Source organism: Electrona antarctica (assembly GCF_951216825.1).
Source record: "Electrona antarctica genome assembly, chromosome: 14".
Classification (NCBI taxonomy): Eukaryota; Metazoa; Chordata; class Actinopteri; order Myctophiformes; family Myctophidae; genus Electrona; species Electrona antarctica.
The window spans coordinates 9501433-9520873 of NC_136795.1; the positions used below are offsets into that span (position 1 = coordinate 9501433).

Below are 19441 nucleotides of genomic sequence, written 5' to 3' on the forward strand. Positions count from 1 at the left end.
TGACATGGGCACTTATGACCTGAACCTGTCTGTACAAATAAATCATCCGCCCAACTTAATTATTTTTCGTGGTTATATATTATCCACCACCCGCTCACATCCGGTTCTGGACAACCGGATCTCAATATGCCTATCTATGGGCATATCGGTCAGATATGCCACTCCATGGCACTCCCTCGGAACGTTGTGGATGCATTGAGCTTGAACTCGGTTGGTCGGACGGTTGCCGCGACACGTGAATTAGAGACGCACGCACGCACAGACAAACATTTTGTGCATTTATAGTAGGATGTTAATTTGTATGACCAAAATCCTCCGACACATCATGGATATCTGCAGATAGAACCTCTCCGCATCTCCAGTAGGGGTGGATGCCTCTTTTTGCTTTGAGTAGGCGGGCATCACGCTTTCGCTTTGAGATTAGAATGCAATACAATGCTTTTATTGTCTTATGCACAATGAACATAGGATGGAAGACTGTCAATGATAACAAAACCATGCACATGTGTGTGTGTGTGTGTGTGTGTGTGTGTGTGCGTGTGTGTGCGTGTGTGTGTGTACGTACCTCCAGGCAGGCCAAGTGAACATCTTTGATGATACAATGGCTCCCAGTCCCAGACCCAGACATAACCGACTGCTTCAGTAACAAACAGGTCAACTCCAGTGTGGCAAGACGCACCTTACCATCTACACACACACACACACACGCACACACACACACACACACACACACACACACACACACACACACACACAGAGCCTGAGTTTCACGCGACAAAAATGTGGGATCTCAAAATTGCACATGTTACGGCATGCGACTAATTGAAAATGTAAATGCCTTCATACAAAATGAAATGGTTCACAGGCTGTTACGTCAGTCGTCTATGACATAATATATCTATGATTAGGGAAGTCCCAATCTGATCATTTGATTTTGAGCATCTGCCGAGGCCCGATACCGATTTTTCCCGATCCGATATTTATATTTTTATAGACCACTTGTGCCTTATGAAAAAAGTACAATATCCAAAATCACAGACAATATCCAGTCTAATATCATGATATGGATCTACCGATATAGTATTGATACTAGGGATGTCCCGATCACGTTTTATTTATTTTTTTGGTCTCGATCTGATTCCGATAATTTGAAAATGACGTGATCGGCCCCGATTTCCGATCACGTGATCAGATCAGGACAACCCTATCTATGATGTATGACTCCACATTTGGGCCATTGTGTATGTGTGTGTGTGTGTGTGTGTGCGCGTGCGTGCATGCGTGTGAGTGTGTGCATGTGTGTGTGTTACCTGGTAGTGCAGACTGGCTCATGATTCTGATGAGTCTTTCTACGAGGACCAGACTGTACGATGTTCTCTCCTGCTCAGGCACAGGAAGCTGAAGACGCTCCAGCAGGTCACTGTTTATACCTACACACACACACACACACACACACACACACACACACACACACACACACACACACACACACACACACACACACACACACACACACACACACACACACACACACACACACACACACACACACACACACACACACACACACACACACACACACATGCACACACACACACACACACATACGTGCACACACACACACGCACATACAGTCCATAGACAGGGAGACAGATACAGTCAGAACAGCAAAATGTAAATATGTAATTTATAGACAGTACAACATTAATCCTCACTACAGGGACCCACTCTGCTGTGTAAAACAGACGGGTCTACCTACCGTATGCATCAGTCTGTCTGTCTGTCTGTCTGTCTGTCTGTCTGTCTGTTTCACATAGCAGAGTACCTTGTTATTTTGGGTTGTATAGTGTTATAGCCCACTTTTCAACACCTGTCCACAAGGAGGCTTTTCTAAACACGAATGTCCAAAATCCAATCAAAAACACAAATGACTAATAAATAAATAAATGCAATATTGTACCTTTGCTGTGGGAGACAGCATAGAGTAAGCAGAGGACAAACAGGGCATGGTAGTCCTCATTGGTGCAGTCCAACGCACTGTACACCATGTCTAGGAAAGGTCTAGAGAGAGAGGGGGACAGGGGGACAGGGGGGGGGGGGTTAACATGGTAGTCCTCATTGGTGCAGTCCAACGCACTGTACACCATGTCTAGGAAAGGTCTAGAGAGAGACGGAGACAGGGGGACAGGGGGGGGGGGGGTTAACATGGTAGTCCTCATTGGTGCAGTCCAACGCACTGTACACCATGTCTAGGAAAGGTCTAGAGAGAGACGGAGACAGGGGGACAGGGGGGGGGGTTAACATGGTAGTCCTCATTGGTGCAGTCCAACGCACTGTACACCATGTCTAGGAAAGGTCTATAGAGAGACGGAGACAGGGGGACAGGGGAACAGGGGGACAGGGGGTTAACATGGTAGTCCTCATTGGTGCAGTCCAACGCACTGTACACCATGTCTAGGAAAGGTCTAGAGAGAGACGGAGACAGGGGGACAGGGGGGGGGGGGGTTTAACAAAGGAATTCATCACTCTTATGATTGTGTGTCCTTATAGTTCAGACTAGGCCTGTGTGTGCATACATGCTCCTGTGTGGGTGGTGTGTGCGTGCTCCTGTGTGTGTGTGTGTGTGTACGCGTACCTACTCCTGTGTGTGTGTGTGTGTGCGTGCTCCTGTGTGTGTGTGTGTGCGTAGTTGCGTACCTGCTCCTGTGTGTGTGTGTGTGTGTGTGTTTTTGTGCACGTATGTGTTCCTGTGTGTGTGCGCAGTTGCGTACCTGCTCCTGTGTGTGTGTGCGTAGTTGCGTACCTGCTCCTGTGTGTGTGTGTGTGTGTGTGTGTGTGTTTTTGTGCACGTATGTGTTCCTGTGTGTGCGTAGTTGCGTACCTGCTCCTGTGTGTGTGTGTGTGTGTGTTTTTGTGCACGTATGTGTTCCTGTGTGTGCGTAGTTGCGTACCTGCTCCTGTGTGTGTGTGTGTGTGTTTTTGTGCACGTATGTGTTCCTGTGTGTGTGCGTAGTTGCATACCTGCTCCTGTGTGTGTGCGTGCGTGCAGCTGCGGCAGCCGTCTTCTCCTCATCTGTGGTGTTCTGCTCTGTGAGCTCCGATACCTTACATTTCTCCATTACTACCATCTCGATCTCTATGCGCGCACACACACACACACACACACACACACACACACACACACACACACACACACACACACACACACACACACACACACACACACACACACACACACACACACACACACACACACACACACACACACACACACACACACACACACACACACACACACAGTAAAGAACTTTTTTTCCCCCTCCAACACATAACACTATATTTACATTTGTATTCCACACTCACTCAAAATAAACACACACACACACACACACACACACACACACACACACACACACACACACACACACACACACACACACACACACACACACACACACACACACACACACACACACACACACACACACACACACAGTAAAGAACTTTTTTCCCCCTCCAACACATAACACTATATTTATATTTGTATTCCACACGCACTCAAAAGAAATACACACACACACACACACACACACACACACACACACACACACGCACACACACACACACACGGAAAGATGCACTTTCATCAGCAGTGATTATGAGCTGATGGGGACAGAACGACTACGTCTGAAATCTTTCCTTTTCAGGAAATTGAAAATAATAACCTACTAGGTTCCAGTGGATCCAATGTTATTTAGTCACAAGCTCTGTAAATACTACTCATTGGATACATCCACTGACCATTTTGGGCACGTCATTGTACTTGAAAATGATCAATATCTCCCAGAGCAGATCTAAAAGCATTGCAATGCTTTGTGAGCTTGTACATCACCTATTTTCGCTTCTGTTGGCATGTCACCGGCATACCATTAATCCATTGAGACCTGGAACGCATCCATGTCACGTTAGCGTTTAACCACATTAACCATTAACCCATTTTGGGCGGGAACCCCTTTTGGGAACCCCTTTTGTTATAATTTAGCTATTGAAAAATAGCAGATCTACAAGCTCATAGCGCGCCACCGAGTGGCGCGCTATGAACTTGTAAGTCTGCTATTTTTGAAAAATCGTTAAAATGTGCCTCAAATCTTTCCGAAAATTGTCATGATTTAGAAAACTTTTTTTTTAAAATTTCGACGTCAGGCCTGAATGGGTTAAGACTGGTTGTCTCCGCCAGATGAAAGCCGAAAGGTGTGGACGAGACTAGATTTTTGACCACCCGCCCGATTTTTTCAGATGCCATTCCAACTGTCTATGACTGCCTTCCAAAGTTCACGGGACCTGCGTAGGCAACCCGGCCTGGCGAAGACTGGTGATAGGCTAGTTTTTTTCTCAAACATTACACATGTGCCCATCACCGACACTTCCTTTTTACAGCAATAATGGACTGTAATTATTATTATGATTATAATTATTAGAAATAGTAGTATGTTTAAGTCATTTCTGGTGAACGGCGAAAACATTTAATACATTATATATATATATTATATATATGTTATGTATTATATACTACATATAAACACAGTCAGTCACACAATGTATGCAACCACAAACACCCCACACACACACACACAGGAGTGAGAGACAGGTGGAAAGGTGAGGAGTACAGGATGGATGGTGTGTGTGTGTGTGTCCATCGCCGTGGAAACCGTGGCAGCACACGGAGCCTGCGGTGGGCGTGGTGCTCCGTGGCAGCCATGGCAACCATGGTGAAATGGCAAGGAGAGCAGCAGGAAGAGGGAGCCTCGTCTCAAAACTACCCAAGAGAACTACTCAGTCGACACGTTTTTGAGTGGTGCAACCACTCCCTTACGGAGCTGTGTGGGTGGGTGGGTGGCTGTCTGGGTGGGTGCGTCTGTTGTTTTTCACCACTTGTGCAACATTGGAGGGACCCCCACACGGTAACTCATTTCTCAACCGTTTCGGACGCGGGGCGGCACACCAGGTCTGGAACTTCCGATTCATAGTTCGCCAAACTATGAATGAAGCAATGTTGTTTTCGAGAAGCAATAATTCTCGAAAACCTAGGAGTAATCATCCGACGTGGTGTTGAAGAGAAGGTTGGCTTTGGCAGATTCATTCATTTTAGTATTATTGATAAAAGATTACGTTGCAAGAAGCAGACAGTATATCAGAGAGGCTGTGGAGATGACCTGTGAGACCACAGTATATCAGAGAGGCTGTGGAGATGACCTGTGAGACCACAGTATATCAGAGAGGCTGTGGAGATGACCTGTGAGACCACAGTATATCAGAGAGGCTGTGGAGATGACCTGTGAGACCAAACTATATCAGAGAGGCTGTGGAGATGACCTGTGAGACCACAGTATATTTCCACTCCTTTGCCTCGTGCCGTGTTCGCCCAACAGCAACAGATTTGATGATTCAATCAATCGGTTGAGCCGCAGTTCCGTTCATCTCTATTCTCTCACATGTCCAGTCACACTGCTCCCATCTCTATTCTCTCACATGTCCAGTCACACTGCTCCCATCTCTATTCTCCCACATGTCCAGTCACACTGCTCCCATCTCTATTCTCTAACATGTCAGGTCACACTGCTACCATCTCTATTCTCCCACATGTCCAGTCACACTGCTCCCATCTCTATTCTCTAACATGTCAGGTCACACTGCTACCATCTCTATTCTCCCACATGTCCAGTCACACTGCTACCATCTCTATTCTCCCACATGTCCAGTCACACTGCTCCTATCTCTATTCTCTAACATGTCCAGTCACACTGCTCCCATCTCTATTCTCTAACATGTCAGGTCACACTGCTACCATCTCTATTCTCCCACATGTCCAGTCACACTGCTCCCATCTCTATTCTCTAACATGTCAGGTCACACTGCTCCCATCTCTATTCTCTCACATGTCCAGTCACACTGCTCCCATCTCTATTCTCTCACATGTCCAGTCACACTGCTCCTATCTCTATTCTCTCACATGTCCAGTCACACTGCTCCTATCTCTATTCTCCCACATGTCCAGTCACACTGCTCCCATCTCTATTCTCTCACATGTCCAGTCACACTGCTCCCATCTCTATTCTCCCACATGTCCAGTCACACTGCTCCCATCTCTATTCTCCCACATGTCCAGTCACACTGCTCCCATCTCTATTCTCCCACATGTCCAGTCACACTGCTCCCATCTCTATTCTCCCACATGTCCAGTCACACTGCTCCCATCTCTATTCTCTCACATGTCCAGTCACACTGCTCCCATCTCTATTCTCTCACATGTCCAGTCACACTGCTCCCATCGATCTCACCCAGAAAGAGAGATTAGCGGACAAAGCAGACCAATCACAGCTCACTGTGTCTGCCCAATCTGTGTAAACACCTTCGCATGAACTCAGTCCAAAGGCAAGGCAATGTAAATGCTATGGAGAATGCACACCATTTTGCAACTTTATAAGTCACTCTTAACATTGTAAATCGCTCTGAATAAGAGGAGCGCCTGCTGAATTCCTATAGTAAAATGACCATGGCGAGTCGTTAACAGTGAAGCCGTTTCTCTTGTCAGTTTGGAGAGGAGGCAGCCTGCCCCTGTGGTGGCTGCTGGGTGGGCAGAGTGAATCATGGGAGAGATGGGGGTCTTTGATCGATGCCGGTGGGCAAACAATACATTAAACCAAACACACACTCATATATATATATATACGCACACGCTGTCCTGTACTCCTCACTCACCTTCCGCTGCTTCCCCATTCGCTCTGCTCCCCTTAGAACTCACACCTCCTCCTCCTCCTGCCTCTGTACCTTTTCCCTTCTCCCTCTCTCCTCCTCCTCCTCCTCCACCACCTCCTCTGATGTCATCCTCCCATCCCTCTTCTCCTCCTCCTCCTCCTCCTGCACCCCCGGTCCTCTCCTCTTCTTCATCCTCGCCCAGGTTCTTGTAGTTGGGCCGCTTCTGGGTCCTCTTGCGCCCCCGGTGCGACGACAGCTCCAGGGAGCGTTCCAGGGACTCGGAGGGCTTGGTGAACCGTCGCACGGCGGCCCCACTGGCCTGGAGGACAGGAAAGGAGAGGAGAGGAGGACAGGAGAGGAGGGAGGGAGAGAGGACAGGAGAGGAGGGAGGGAGGGAGAGGACAGGATAGGAGGGAGGGAGAGGGTAGAGGAGAGGGTAGAGGACAGGAGAGGAGGGAGGGAGGACAGGAGAGGAGGGAGGACAGGAGAGGGTAGAGGGAGGGAGAGAGGACAGGAGAGGAGAGGAGGGAGGCGGAGGAAGAGAATGGGAGAGAGAGAAGGGCGGGAAATATAAAAACTTTACTGTATATATTATATATCTTTTTCATTGATGCTTCTTCAGGGATGGAGATCCCTGACGTCATCAATATTAAGCCCATATATGGGAATGCCCATATATGGAGATCCCTGATGTCATCAATATTGGCCAGCCACTCTACATCTGACCTCAAACCTCAAACCCTTAGCTGACCTGTTCTGACATTCCATATGTTGATCCTTCCCCATCCATCCTTCCTCGTCGATGTCTCCCTTTTGACTGATACCTGTCCATTCAAACTCTAGACGAGCCTGCCCCAAAGTTATTAGTGCAGCCGCGCCCGGCAGCCGGCAAAAACTAGAGTTCTCAACAGGCCCGAAAATGAAGGCCCTGCCCTACCTGGGACCTCATCAAACCCTGTACATTAGACCTGACCTGTTCTGACATGCCATATGTTGATCTGATTACATCAAACCCTGTACACTCATAACACGCTCTATATATGGCCAGTACAGAATTCATTCCATATGTTGATCTGACCCCCCATGCCAAAGCACCAGAGCTCGCCCAGCAGTCTGCTGTCACCCAGGCGTGCATGCATCCGCCCTCAGGCGTCTGGTATATTACTGTAATATTACTTTACCCAGTAACGAGTATAGTGTAACCAACATACATGGTGGTAATATTACTTCTAACTGATCCCAGTAACGCTACGTTGCTCATTTACAATAAACGCGATTTGTTTTTGTTTCTGACCGAGGTAAACCGCTCTTCTCTTCGCTGTATCGGTGTGTCTGTGTGTCCAGCTGACAGCTGCCGATCCGTGGAGCAGCCCATTCAGACAGATCTGGAGCAGGTCCATGTTCCTCCATGCATGGCTCAAAAACAAAGCCATGCATATTTGTCATTATTTTTAAGTTTGTGTCAGTGAAAGATGGGCGATATCATGATAAATATTGTCGAGACGAAACCATATCGCTACGAGATATCATGATAAATAGCGTCGAGACGAAACCATATCACTACGAGATATCATGATAAATATCGTCGAGACGATACCATATCACTACGAGATATCGTATCTATCGTGATACAATGAATGCATATTCTACAATTTTCTGAAAGATTTGAGGCACATTTTAACGATTTTTCAAAAATAGCACACCTACAAGTTCATAGCAGCTTGTAGATCTGCTATTTTTCAATAGCTAAATGATAACATAATGTTTAAAACACCAAAAGGGGTTCCCGCCCAAAATGGGTTAATTTATACTTCTGTAGAACAACGGTTTAGTTAGTTTAGTATTTTGGACAAAATAGTCAGTTACTTTTTTTTTTTTTACCTTTTCTTTTTGTTACCTTGTAGGTGGTCATAACTTAAAAAATAACCATAAAAGAATATCGTGCTAATCGTGTATCCATATCAGATCAGCTATTTTTGACTTGCGACCCGTTTGAGAGACTTCAATGTGTTTAGTTCAGCCGTTTGGTTGATTTTTGACTCCTCCTGTAAGGATTAATATTACAATATATGGAATATGCTGATAAACTGTAAAAAAAAAAAAAAAAAATGAAATATCTAATATAATATATATTACTCTTGATACCAAGTAGAAGTAAGTAATATAATATTATATATTTTTTTTTATAAATGAGTAATAGTAACGTATTACTTCCTCAGTAATATGCCCAACACTGCTTTCAATATGAATAATAAGTGATGATAGGAATGATAAGAATAGAATAAAATAATTACAATAGAACAGAATGGAGAGATTATATAACAGGGTGGGAGGAGGCGAAAAGGGGAGATGGAGAGCCAAGGTGTGTGAGAGAAAGGATGGAGAGAGAGAGAGAGAGAGAGACAGACTGGTGCTTGCATAAATGAAATGTCATTTTAAATCTAATGCTTTCACAACCCTGTTCTCAAGAAGCCATTCGTTCACCTTCACTGCGTTTAAGACTGGAAAAACAATGTGTGCGCGCTTATCTGCACACCTGTTGAAATACTGTTGGGTCCTTATCGTCCGTAATACACACACTTGCATGCTTGTATGGTAAGTGTGTACACACACGGTCTTACTGTAAATACAGGCTCTACCACATTGGTCAAAGCCCATTATATCAGAAAGCCACATCCTTTTTACACTTTACAATATGACAGTGACCACCTAGCGCTGTGGGACACGCACGCACACGCACGCAAACACAGGAAACAGCTGTTACGAGATAAGATGCCATTATGAGAAGCTAAACACTTAAACTTACTGTAAAAAGTAAGCTTTGGCGCTTAGATATCAATTGTGGCTTATCATTATGGGAAATGTCTACTTCATCATTTACATATCATGGTGATGCTAGCTGAGGCTGTAGGAAGTCCCTCCACATTGTGGTTCAAAGGATTGTTTGACTTACTGAACTCGAGCTGGGCTGTTCTGCTGTGTAACTAAGCTCAACCCCTCAGCTGTATTACCTCGTTATGTTGAGTTTATTTGTTCAGGTATTACCCAAGACCAACACATATGTGTTGATGTTTAGTCACTCGAGTGGCAAAACCCCATATAGATGACGGTTTGAGTAGTAGTTAAAGAGTGAGAGGCTGTATTAGTATACATCATCACAGCACTGGTTGAGGAAGTGTAGTAACATAGCCCGCAAGTACTTCCAACAAAATGAAAGTCAGAAGGGTTGAGATGCGACCCAACTGAACCAATTATGCATAAAGGGGGCGCAAGAGGAAATGCCATGGTGTAACCAAAATCGAAAGACCCAACGGATACTGCCGTCCTTAGCGCCCCATGGCTTGCAATGATTAAAAAGATAATAGCTGTGTCCAAAATCACTCTGTGCTCATGTAAGTCCACTATATAGTTATTACACAATTTTGTAGTGGTATCCGAATGTATTCATCATTATAACATATATTTTGCAGTCATTTGGACGCACCCCCAATGCATCAGGAAAAAATAGGTTTACAACCAATGGTGACTATCGCAAGACCTACATACCATCATGCATCGCGCTGAAATACAAATGTAGACGATGATCTGGCACACGATAGCAAAGACATCCTTATTCCTTTAATATGGGACCAGTACTATACGAAATTAGTTTTTAAATGTTTGCCCCATTCATTCGAAGCTTTGGCTTAACTCTTCACGTCTGACAAAGAAGAACCCTTGCAGACCCAAAACATTGACTGAACCATAATGAATAACAATTGGGTAAAAGACCTGATATTGATTCAAACATATTGTTTGTTGTTCTATGGAGTATAAATGAGGCTTCATGCTGCAACACAGACACACCTGAGGATTACATAATTATTTGTCACAGATCACGAGAAGGGGAAGAGGATCGGGTGTCATGAAATGAAACTGCCCTATTTCATCGTATTCAACACACACACACCACACCACACCACACACACCTGGTGTACAGTATCAGAAGCCATTGTCCTGACCTCCTTTTTCTAAGTGTTATCAAGAAAAGCCTCTGCAATTCATCAGCACCCGCTCCTTCTGGCAGGAGCAGTGAATTATGGGAAAACGCATGTCAAATAAACAAACGACAGTCTTTTGTTATGTTTGTGGTTTGAATGTCATATCCATACTGAATGATCCTTACCACATACTGTACACTTTGTTTACCCACTTAATAATACCCACTTCAAAATAGCCAACCACCCCAAGTATCCCAGGCGGGAATCGAACCAGGGACCTTCTAGCTGTGAGGCGACAGGCGACTGCGCCACCGTGCCCCCTGGGTATCAAACTTGTTTACCATTATGGAATGAACCACAGACTAGTTTGTGTGTGTGTGTGTATATATATATATATATATATATATATATATATATATATATATATATGTATATGTGTATGTGTGTGTGTGTGTGTGTGTGTGTGTGTGTGTGTGTGTGTGTGTGTGTGTGTGTGTGTGTGTGTGTGTGTGTGTGTGTGTGTGTGTGTGTGTGGGGCAGCGGTGGCCGAACGGTTTGCGGAGCGGTCTTGTTATCGGAAGGTCGCCAGTTCGAATCCCCGGACCGGCACGTTAAAACTACCACCGCTGAAGTGCCCTTGAGCAAGGCATTGAACCCCTACCATGAAATGTTCTATGAGCAGGGTCTGGCTGTAAACAAGCATCTCGAGCTTAGTCCATTCACCCTGGGTAAACACACTTTGCTTTAACTTTGTGTGTGTGTGTGTGTGTGTGTGACACCTGTTCAGACTGTTCTGGTAAACCACTTGTGCTCAGCCAGTGCTGAGAAATAAATGGAGGTCAGAGTGTAAGACACTATCAAATATAGATATCTGTGTGACACGCACGCACGCACGCACGCACGCACGCACGCACGCACGCACGCACGCACGCACGCACGCACGCACACCTTCCAGGAAAGGGATCTGGGTTAGAGTGTTAGAGGCACCTCACACAGCGTTCCACCATCATGTGAGATCATTTTCCCGCCACATCACAGCTAAACAGGACTGCCAGGGCTGCCTTCACAGACTACAACTAGTACAAAGCAATCCGACAGGTGCCAGAAGGCGTGACCACATTTGCCCCTGTTCTGGCTTCACTTCACTGGCTCCCTGTATGTTTCAGTATTAGGTTTAGGATTCTATTGTTTTTAAATCTTTCGTGGGCTAGCACCATCTTATATTTTGTCGTTGTATGTCCCTGCAAGGATGTGAGATCGGCAGGCCAGCTGCTGCTGGAGGTCTCCATGTCCAAGCTTGTTCTCCATGAAAATGTTTGTCTTTAATCTGTAGTTGCTGAACATTATCCATATTCAACCGCTTATCCGTAGTCAGGTTGCGGGGGCAACAGCTCCACCAGAGAGCTCCAGACTTCCCTCTCCAGAGCAACATTAGTAACTTCGTTCTCTGGTATCCCGAGGCGGTCCCGGCAGATATTGGAGATATAAACCCTCCAACTCATCCGTGGTCTGCCCCGGGGTCTTCTTCCAGCGGGACGTGAATCGAGGACCTCCCTAGGGAGACGCTTGAGAGGCATCCTAACCAGATGCCTGAACCACCTAAACTGGCTCCTTTCCAAGCAAAGAAGCAGCAACTCTACTTCGAGTCTCTCCCACATGACTCCTCACCCTCTAAGGGAGATGCCAGCCACTACAATGTTTTTAAAACCTGTCTTAAAACGCTTTTTATTCCCAAGCTTTTAATCCAGAGTGAGCTTTATTTGTGTTGCCCGAGTCCATATTTTGTTTATTTGTGATTCTATGCTAATTTGTGTTTTTGTCTCAGACTTATGTGTTTCGTGTACTCTTTTTTTGTATCCCCAGATATTCTCTGTAAAGCACTTCAAATTGTTTTTAAATGTGCTCTATAAATAAAGTTGGGTTGAAATCAGAGAAAACTGCACAATCACAGCCAATAAAACAATATGAATGTTTTTAATTATTTTCCTTTTACAGGGGAACAATAACTGCTACGGGATTGAGGTTTTTTTATTTTTATATTTCTTCTGTGTCACCAACGCTTAAGAGTGGTCTGACCTTTCTGAATACATTAGTTACCGAGTGAAGGCTATACTCTTACTTGATTCTCCTGTTAATTATTCCCATAACGTGTGACTTTAGCATTTATGCTTGCTCCTGGGCTTCCTGGGCTGATTTTGAAGATTTTGAAAAGAAAGAAAGAACAACTGCTAAGGTACCTTTGGAGTGTCTTTGATCAAGCCACCTTTAAATCACTCTGGTGCTCACTATGGCTGACAGCCGAAAATTATGTTTGTGCTAAACTAATGAGGGTGAAGGGTGCTGCTGAAACACGTATGCATGGCCCGCAGTCGTGCAAGTTTTCACTGGATCAATAAAATAAAATAGAAATTAGGAGGATAAGTTTCAGCAAGTTTAGGGCACTTTAGCGGCATGGCGGCATGCATAAAAAAAGATCCTGCAAGTGTACCACTTCACTTGCATACGCGTCTAATTTGTGTTATAAGCGTGTGAGCCTGTCTGCCAGAAGGCATGATCAGCGTACAGGAGGACTGCGTTACAAACAGACCACTACTCTACATACGCAGGCAGAGAGAGAGAGAGAGAGAGAGAGAAACACATCACACCACACCACACCACAAACCACATTCACTGAAGAGCCAGGCTGATTCTGTCAACAGTTACACGTCAGCCACAAACACACACGTGGAATGGAGAAAAACCACAAGGGTTCTCAGAAACGATTAACCACCTCAGTACGTTACACCCACCTGGGTAGAAAAAACACCCAAGAGGGTCAGAGCGGGAGAGCAAGAGAGAGAGAGAGAGAGAGAGAGAGAGACGGAAAGTCAATGAGAGAAAGAAATACAATACCGCAGTCCAAAGAGAAAGAGCAGACAGCAGACTGTCAGAAAGGAGGGAGGGAGATAAATTGAAAGTGTAGAGAACAGACAGCACGTGCCATTTATATATTGCTACATTGATGTGGTCGCGCAAGAAGAACAACACGACCCTGTGCCTTCATTGTGTATTGGTGTGAGCCTCGGAGTGTGTGACTTTGACTCAATATGGTTGTGTGCAACTGTGCATATGTTTATTTTGCTTTGTTCCAAAAGAGAGAGAGAGACTGTGTGTGTGTCTCACCGTGTTCTTGTGTGTCTGTGTGTCCGCCTGTGCTGTGAAGACAGACAGGTCTCCGTTGAGGATGACATCAGCTAAAGAGTTTACCAGTGTGTGGTAGTGAATAATCAGAAAGACCTGAAAACACACACGCGCGCGCGACACACACACACACACACACACACACACACACACACACACACACACACACACACACACACACACACACACACACACACACACACACACACACACACACACACACACACACACACACACACACACACACACACACACAGACACACACAGACACAGACACACACAGACACACAGTTAACAGCAGGTTGCAGGTCTACTTTCCTATCATTCTGGTACTGTGGATATGAAGGGTTAGCCACATAACCAGAGTGACTCAATATCTGCCTTACAGTTATTTACCAGAGAGCTACTTCTTATTACTACGGCTTAGCCTGACACGCAGTCTGAATTTACATTTTGTTTCACTTCATTGGAGATTTTTAATGGTAGCGATTCAGGGCTGGAGCCAGGCTAATTATGGCTGGTAAAATCTACTAAATCAGAGAGATTACTAATTGTGTGAACATCATGCCTCTCAAGGCAGGAAACAAGCTTTTCTGGTGTACACACCACAGTGTGTAAACCTGAAAAGTGACCATTGCCATGCCAAAGAAATGACCATTGCCGTGCCATTTAGTAATGTAGGTAAGGTGAAGAATCCCCGCCCTCTATTTACTTTATTTTGGAAAACTTAGACCAATTCTGTTGGTACTTGTGGGATAAGAGGCAAAGAAAGAGCAAAGTGGAATCAACATTTGGGGAGGATCAGCTGATTCAGCTCATTAAGATACAGACTCTGTGAGAAACACAGCCCCTTGTAAAGTCCTGGATGAGTTGTCAAGCAGAATTTCCAGAACATACAGGCAGCAAAAGTAAGGATTTTCACCACATCATCTACAGTGTACAGGACACCATGTGGAGTTGTGTCAAACTCAAGATAAACCCTAATCTATTCTTAACTCAAATCCTCACCCGACACAGTGGCCAAGATGGTAGTACCACAATCAGTTGGAAACCCCTGCCTTCAATGCCTTGGCTTAAATCATTTAGTAAACTAGGCTTTGCACTCAGTACCATTGTTTGGCTGGTGGCATCTTCCCAGTTTGTGTGTCTGTTTGTTTGCATGTGAGCGCGCGCGCGCGCGCGTGCGTGCGTGCGTGCGTGTGTGCGTGTGTGTGTGTGTGTGTGTGTGTGTGTCATACTTGAGACAGAAGGTAGAGGGACACTTGTGGGTTGATGATCTTTCGGTCTTCAGACTGAAAAAACAAACGTATATACAGTATAGACATAAAAATATGAATACATATGAGCATTCACGCACATGTGCAGATGGTACACACACACACACACACACACACACACACACACACACACACACACACACACACACACACAGCAGGTAGCGTACCATCTCGGGGCTGACCAGTGAGTAGACATAGAGGGGCAGGAAGAGTCGGTTGAGGAGGTGGTCGGACAGAACTTCGTTGAGGAACTCACAGTTGATGGTGAGGATGTCGTTGAGATAGTGGAGGTGGTCCAGGTGTTCTGCAACCATGTCACTCAACTTCCCTCTGTTCCTGTGTCTGAGAAAGAGACAAGAAAATGGGCATTAAGAAAACATGGGAGTCTCCCTGTGTCCCCTATGGTTACATAGTAGGTATTCCCTCACAAAAAAACATGCAGTAATCCCGGTGTCTATACTGCCTCCCCCTGGTCAGTCGGGGCGACTGATGGAGGGGAAAGGAACTGGCTGGGAATAACGCGTCATGTTCCTTCCACGCGCTACGTCCTACAGGGGAAACTCCCCTCCTTTCACGTGATAAATAGCGGCATGCTCACTGCTCATGCAATTGAAGGAAGCATGAGCCCAGTTCGGGGCTCTCCCCAGGTTGGCAGAGGGAACGTCCAGGATTACAGCTTTTGGCAATTGGCACCGGGTGAAAGAATGGGTTACAGAACCGTGGTATACCGGGCGCTCTTATCACACATCATCTCATTCTGGCCAATCAGAACTTGCGTCCTCACTTTGTCTTTTGTCTTCAATGTTTGTGAAACATGTGACAGCTCAATAGAATCGATGACACCCCAGGCTGGCATTTCACGACTGTTTATTTTTGAGTGGTGCAACCACTCCAAGGAACAGCAATGTCCCTATGGGACTATGTCCCGATGTTTAGAGTACCAGTAGGGGCAAAAGTGGCGCTGTTGTGCCAGAAACAGAGAGAGAGAGATAGTGTTGCACTGTTGCCTGCTAATTACAGAGAGAGAGAGAGAGAGAGAGGCAGGGGGAGAGGGGAGTTGCACCACTCAGTTCACACGTGTGTGATTTTTACTGGGACAAAGCACAATTTAATATTGCATCTCATTTAGCTTCCATGTATTACACATGTACCTAGTCCCTGGGCATTTAGCCCTGATAGGGCATGCAACATAACAAGCCTGACACCTAGTGGTCACAGTGAGAATAGCACTTTACTAAATATTCAGGCATACAAAAGGTTCACTGGCTTCAGGTCGGAGGACCCAATCACAATGTACTGCAATTTTGAGAAACATCTAATGAGACCCATTACATCACACATCACTCCAGATAATAGTTTCACACAATCCTGTTTTTTTCCTGTTCTGAAGCAAGAGTAGAAATGAGGAGATTACGTAATAATACCAGTACCAAAGTGTCCTCCTGCAATACCAGAGAGACTGGTCTTTTTATTCAGAACTAGTCTGACGCTAGTAGTGGTGCAAAGTAAAGTATTTACTCAAGTACTGTACTTTTTTTTTAGGTCCTTTTACTTTACTTTAGTACTTTTTTCTAATTATGAGTGTGTGACATGTCAGTAGCAAAAATAAAATATATTTTAGTTACTATTTAGTTATTATTATACTAGTTATTAATTTGTTAAATGGGCCATTGATAATGAGTGCTTTTACTTTAGTACTTAAGTAAAATGAGATTACAGCAGTGTTTTCCAGTGAATGAAGACAAGGATGTGTTTAACAGTTTCCCAGCAGGATATCACTCACTCACTCACTCACACACACACACACACACACACACACACACACACACACACACACACACACACACACACACACACACACACACACACACACACACACACACACACACACACACACACACACACACACACACACACACACACACACACACACACACACACACACACACACACACACACACACACACACACACACACACACACACACACACACACACACACAGTATTTTGGGCACTGAGGCAGACATGATTCGTTTCCTAAGCACCTTGCCTTTTACGGCCCCAGAGACGATCGGTAGACAGAGATCGCCAATCACCTGGCAACTTCAAACCAGTGTTTGGTTAGAACCGTGGTGTGATGGATAAAGTAACTGGTACAAATGAGAAAGTGGACTCACTCTTCATCAGTCGCAACACACTTGTCCAGCTCGATGACATGGCTGCCGATGAACCAGACCAGGTTGCTGAAGTACGGCACGGCCGTCTTGTCTCTGATGTAGTGCAGCATGTGCTGGTTGTCCACTGAAGGGGTCAGGGATGGAGGTCAGTACACAGCGTGTGTATATACAGTACACACGCAGAGAACACATGGACACCATTTCACTGACCCGTTACTAGTGATAAAGTAAAGCAAAAACCCCAATCCTTTGACAAAATTAATTACATTAATAAACCGACTTCAAATCAAGTAAATTGATCATTCAGCCCGTTTGTTAATGCCAAGGTAACTCCGAGTTAGATTGTATGTAACACTAGGACTAGGGCCAAGTATTAACCCATTTTGACCTGAGATCAGATTAAAAAAATGTCGTTCTTCGATTTTTCAAAAATAGCAGACCTACAAGCTCGTAGCGCGCCACTCAGTGGCGCACTATGAGCTTGTAGATCTGCTATTTTTGAATAGCTAAAGCATAACATAATGCTAACACCAAAAGGGGTTCCCGCCCAAAATGGCCCAAATTCAGTTTTAACCCCAGGCTAACCCTCACTATGGTGCTTTATAAAGTGGGAAAAGCCCTATGCTTCAACCAAAGCTAGCTGGCACTGGACAACCAAGGACGAATGAGCAGTGTTAAAAGCATTCATCTCAGGTTTGATGAAAGAGAGAGAAACACACAGGGCGAAATGAGCAGTGATAGTCACTGAACTAAACTGAAGACAAATCGGTCAAACTAATGCAGAAGACAGGAGAGATTAATATACTGATGATGCTGGGAAGGACAAGAACATAAAAACAGGAGAAATGCCAACGTTGTCAATGACTGTCATCTCAACAGAAATCTGTTGGGATGGGATGTTGGTCAAAGAAGGGCAATGAGGAGGGCAATCTAGGACATGGGTTCCCAAAGTGGGGTCCGGGGACCCCTAGGGGTACTTGAGGGGGTTCCAGGGGGTACCTAGCTCAATTAGAGATATAAGGAACCAAATGGACCCTTATGGGTCTGTAACTCAGAGAGTGTACAAATGGAACCAAATGGACCCGTTACTGAGTTAAATTAACAGTGGTTTTACAATATAAATTGGGGTACCAGGGATAGAAATGCCATTCAATCGGGGGTCCGTAGTATAATGCGTGTGAAACTGGGGGTCCATGAAATTATGTTTCAAAAATATGTTTCGGAATCACTGCTAGAGCCGTAAACTGGCATACTGTATGTATTCAAATGGGGGGTCCGTGGCCTAATAAATGTTGATTTGGGGGTCCTTGACACGAAAGAGTTTGGGAACCACTGATCTAGGAAGCCATGAATCCATGCTTATTACGAGAGGATTTCTTCTTTGCAGACAGAACGGCCTCATATCAGTACATCAGCTGAGGTGTAAAAAAAAGGTGAATGCACTCCAGCCAATCATACGCCAAAGCTTTGAGTCATCATACTGCAAACCCTCGTGTACTGCCTCGTGTTGTGGATACAACGCATACAGAACACATGCTGACTGACACGCAGAGACTACGTAAATGTTCATGAAATAAAATGAAATGTCAAAAAACACCAAAAACACCCAACATCAGGTACATGTTTGTGGTGTAATTAAACAAAAGAAAACAATTTTAACTTGAAAAAGCATGCACATATTTCTGCATGAATGTGGGTGGATGATAAAGACTGATTGATTTAAAAGAATTAGAAGGATATTTATAGCCATACCTTTACAGTCATAAGACAGGAGGACGTAGGGCTGGGTTTCGAAAACACACCACCGATAAAGTACTCTCTACCAACTAGAACAATCTAAAGGAATTCAAAACGTATTGAAATTCGTCAAAATATCGGTTCTATTAGGGACGGCATTTCCATTTTCTACAAGATTAACAATATTGTTAAAAGTAATGGCTGCTTTCTTCCAGGATATTCATGCCAGTAGATCTGGATGCAACGATACCCAGCCCTATGAGGAGGAGGACGAGTGAATGGGGACCAACTTACATGAGACTGGAGTTAGGCAGATGGGGCGCGCACAGGGAGG

The 19441-nt window shown here is 45.0% G+C and overlaps 1 protein-coding gene across 7 annotated transcripts in view; it reads right to left on the reverse strand.

Annotated features, from left to right (window-relative positions):
- clec16a (C-type lectin domain containing 16A) overlaps positions 1-19441 on the reverse strand; it is a 57645-nt gene that overhangs the window by 30080 nt on the left and 8124 nt on the right. For 6 of the 7 annotated variants that reach the window (XR_013791621.1, XR_013791622.1, XM_079521423.1 and 3 more), the window contains exons 6-14: positions 17371-17494; positions 15361-15535; positions 15155-15208; positions 13899-14012; positions 6760-7075; positions 3022-3136; positions 1961-2061; positions 1311-1430; positions 566-687 (exon numbers count right to left, since the gene is read on the reverse strand). Coding sequence is in view for 5 of the 7 variants with exons in the window: in XM_079521423.1 (XP_079377549.1) it covers positions 566-687; positions 1311-1430; positions 1961-2061; positions 3022-3136; positions 6760-7075; positions 13899-14012; positions 15155-15208; positions 15361-15535; positions 17371-17494 (1241 nt within the window). In the remaining 2 variants the exon portion in view is untranslated. The remainder of the gene's footprint in view (positions 1-565; positions 688-1310; positions 1431-1960; positions 2062-3021; positions 3137-6759; positions 7076-13898; positions 14013-15154; positions 15209-15360; positions 15536-17370; positions 17495-19441) is intronic. The other variant, XM_079521421.1, reaches the window with a different exon arrangement.